At 38.7% G+C, this 4023-nt stretch overlaps 1 protein-coding gene across 1 annotated transcript in view; it reads left to right on the top strand.

Moving 5' to 3' along the window:
* Window positions 1–2677: 2677 nt before the first annotated feature.
* The window catches only part of LOC104985921 (olfactory receptor 10A5-like), a 3041-nt gene continuing 1695 nt past the window's right edge, over window positions 2678–4023 (top strand). Inside the window, exon 1 of the mRNA XM_010836313.1 lies at window positions 2678–2696. Coding sequence (XP_010834615.1) covers window positions 2678–2696 — 19 coding nt within the window. The remainder of the gene's footprint in view (window positions 2697–4023) is intronic.

Below are 4023 nucleotides of genomic sequence, written 5' to 3' on the forward strand. Positions count from 1 at the left end.
GTCACGCCTGCTCTGAATCCAGTTATCTACACCTTGAGGAACAAGGAAGTGAAGGAAGCCTTTCAAAGACTAACACCAAGAAGCACTCTGAGTCTAACGCCATGAGGGACTTATAGGATGGCAGCTAAGTAACGCATTTGCCTGTTTTATGTTTTTCAATGTGTTTAAGCAAAAGACAAATATGCAGTAGGATCATTAAAATGTATATCATTTGTGCAATCAATTATTCAATCAACAAAAATTCTGGGCAAGTCCTATGTCTTGGACACCACTCGTTTTTCTGACTACCACGGAAATGGCATTAAGGTTAGTGTGTTTCACATCTTTTGAGTAAAGACAATAAAATATTTCTATGGAAAATATTGAAAAATGAAAACAAAGAAATTAATACATTTTTGTGCCAAATATACGGTGTGCCTTTTAAATGTTTATGTGGAGTATAATCTCCTAATTACTCACCTCTGATACATCTTAATAATGATATGTCTTAAATAATACTTATGAGTGTTGTACATTGTAACTGTTAATACTTATGAGTGATGTGCATTGTAACACAACCCTAAGTACTTAACTTGTAAATCCAGTGAAGGTCTCTGATGTTTTATCCAAAACTAGGTTGTTTCTTTGGTCTTATCCACTATTTTTGTTTTTCCATATGAATGAAGTTTTAGAAAAATATATATTATTCATTTTCTCAGGCAATGATTAAATATATGATACTGCTTTTTTTATTTTATTTTTTAACTTTACAATATTGTACTGGTTTTCCCATATATCAAAATGAATCCACCACAGGTATACATGTGTTCCCCATCCTGAACCCTCCACCCTCTTCCCTCCCCATACCATGCCTCTGGGTCATCCCAGTGCACCAGCCCCAAGCATCCAGTATCGTGCATCAAACCTGGACTGGCGACTCGTTTCATATATGATATTATACATGTTTCAATGCCATTCTCCCAAATCATCCCACCCTCTCCCTCTCCCACAGAGTCCAAAAGACTGTTCTATACATCAGTGAGGAGAAGGCAAAGGCATCCCACTTCAGTACTCTTGCCTGGAAAATCCCATGGATGGAGGAGCCTGGTAGGCTGCAGTCCATGAGGTCGCTAAGAGTCAGGCACGACTGAGGGACTTCACTTTCACTTTTCACTTTCATGCATTGGAGAAGGAAATGGCAACCCACTCCAGTGTTCTTGCCTGGAGAATCCCAGGGACCGGGGAGCCTGGTGGGCTGCCATCTATGGGATCGCACAGAGTCGGACACGACTGAAGCGCCTTAGCAGCAGCATACATCAGTGTCTCTTTTGCTGTCTTGTATACAGGGTTATTGTTACCAAGTTTTTTTCCCATATATCTAGTTTTTTAAAATTATTTGTCCCAAAATTTCCTTTCTCTACATTGAATGCAGAATATATTACTTTGTTCAAATTCCCTTTCTAGTCCCATTAACACCCAGGTCCTAAGTTTCAGAGCAGTGATGGTCTGAATCTAGAATCTTTATCAGTAGGAATACAACTGGAAACAATATAGCTAGAAATTTTAAACTCAGAGATTACATGTCACTTCAAGTAAAAACAGAACAAATATATTTATTTCCTATGAATGCACAGCAGGAATGTATGTTCTTTCCTGTCAAAAGTGAATGTGATTTTACATGGGACACTGTGATAACCATAGATAAGAGGACATTCACTACAGCAGACTGACTGAAGGGTCACAGGCACCACCTGTTCAATAGCAGAATCTCTCCCTGCTAAAGCTGACCCTTAGTTGTCTCTGCGTACATAACAAATGCTTCAATGTGTGTGGGTGCATGTGGACCCACACATGCACTCACGTACACACACACACACACACACACACAGCCCAATCCAATAGCTGCTGGTCATCACACAGCATCTGATGTCTTCTATTGTTTTGACTGCATTTTAACAATCAATGCTCAGCAAAACCACTTAGAGAAGAACTTGTTGTTACTATTTATTATCTAACTATGCAAAATCCCATGCTTATGCCTGAAGTAGTTTCTGGATATTCTGGAGCACCAATTCTCCTGGATTCCAGAAGAAGCCTGAATTCCCAGAAAAGCAGATGAAAGAAATCTCTTTCCCAAACTTGTGTGCCATTTTAATGCTTGAGTTTCAAAGCAGCTCCTCCCATAGTTCACACTTTAAAAGACTAATTTCCACACACATCACAAGAGACATATCAGTACTGAAGGCTGGTTTGGAAGAATGTGAGAGACTCGAAAACAGCATCTCAAATAATGCTCTATTGTATAATATACAGAAGGAAAAGATGTGTTCAGAACTTTAGTTTAAGTAACAGAAAGTTGTGAATACCAATGAGATGCTCTCAGTATATGCCTGCTTCTTGGAGACGTGCCCAGCACCACTCCCTTGTGTTAAGACTACGTGACGTCACTTCCAAGGTTCAAACTGATTTTAAGTAGCAGATCTTCATGAATCACTATCTCCACAGACCATAAAAATGATAAAACCTGATATCACATTTTATCTGCATGGATCATCAAAATGATAACACCTGATATCACGTTTATCACTGTATGCTTTTTAAGGTATAAAAGCATTTTTTAAATCATGTGATAAAGTTGATACCATATGCATTGCAACTATTTGTTTTAAACATGTGTTTAAAACAAATGTTTAAATGCATGGAGTGGAGCTTGCTTTGTTTGTTTATCCATTTCAGAATAGACCAAAGCTTAAGGAAGGAGGCTCTTTAAATTCTAAAGAAGACAAAAAATGAGTCAATAATAGTTGGGTTACTAAAAAGTTAGGAGGACTTGCCTGGTGGCTCAGATGGTAAGGAATCTGCCTGAAGTGCACGAGACCCAGGTTCAGTTCCTCAGAGGGGAAGATCCCTTGGAGAAGGGATAGCAACCCATTCCAGTATTCTTGCCTGGAGAATTCCATGCACAGAGGAGCCTGGCGGGCTACAGTTCATAGGGTCACAGACACGACTAAGCAACTAACACCGCACACACACACACACACACACAATTTGAAACTTCCCCCAGCCACCTCCATGTACCTACCTGTAAGTATGGCAGAGAGAGGAGGATGCAAGGCCAGTAGAAACATTGCATTGGCATCCCTGATAGCTCAGTGGGTAAAGAATCCGCCTGCAATGCAGTAGACCCCGGGTCAATTCCAGGTTCAGGAAGATCCTTTGGAAAGGGAAAGGCTATTCACTCCAGTATTCTGACATGGACAATTCCATGGACTGTATAGTCCATGGGTTTAAAAAGAGTTGGCCACGATTGAGTAACTTTCACTTTCACACTTTTCACTACAAAACTGTGGGCTCCAAAGTAGGTTTTCCTTCTATAGCTCACACAATATGGGAAAGGAGGGCTATAAACATATCAAAATAAAATGAGGGTGTTGAGGATACTTCAAAGAGAATTACTGCAAAATTTTGAATGTCTGTTAAAGTAAATACTATCCATTGGTCTACAGAGTCTACTTTGTGCTGGTTCTATTGATATAAAAAAAGACATGAGCAGTCACTGTGCATCTGAGAAACTTAAGGAAAATTAATATGGAAAATACCCATATAATTCAATAATTGTTTGAAGTCCCTGGTGTAAATCCATTAGAAATACTGGGTTTTACCCATTGAAATTTAAGTGATGTAACTAACAGCAATAGATTACCTCTGGGAAATGTATTCAAGTAATGAAAACCAAATTTACATTGAATGTTCATCACTGTTATTGAACAAATTCCTCTTGGGATGAATTAAATTGTGCACTGGATGCAATCCCTATGGTCTCTAGTCAGAGTAGAAATACTTCCAGTTCTATAACCATACTATAATTCTGAATTGTCAGGAGTCTAGAAGACTGACAAGGAAAGGGAAGTTTTTCTTGTGGTTCTCGGTATGTTCTCCCATTCAAATTTCTATAAAATTATACTGAGGATATAGAAAGGACATTCTGGTGGTTTTGATTTCCATGGATTTTAGCTGCCAATTATGATTTTATCATATTCAAAT

The sequence above is a fragment of the Bison bison genome, unplaced genomic scaffold (assembly GCF_000754665.1).
Source record: "Bison bison bison isolate TAMUID 2011002044 unplaced genomic scaffold, Bison_UMD1.0 scf7180017864062, whole genome shotgun sequence".
Lineage (NCBI taxonomy): Eukaryota > Metazoa > Chordata > Mammalia > Artiodactyla > Bovidae > Bison > Bison bison.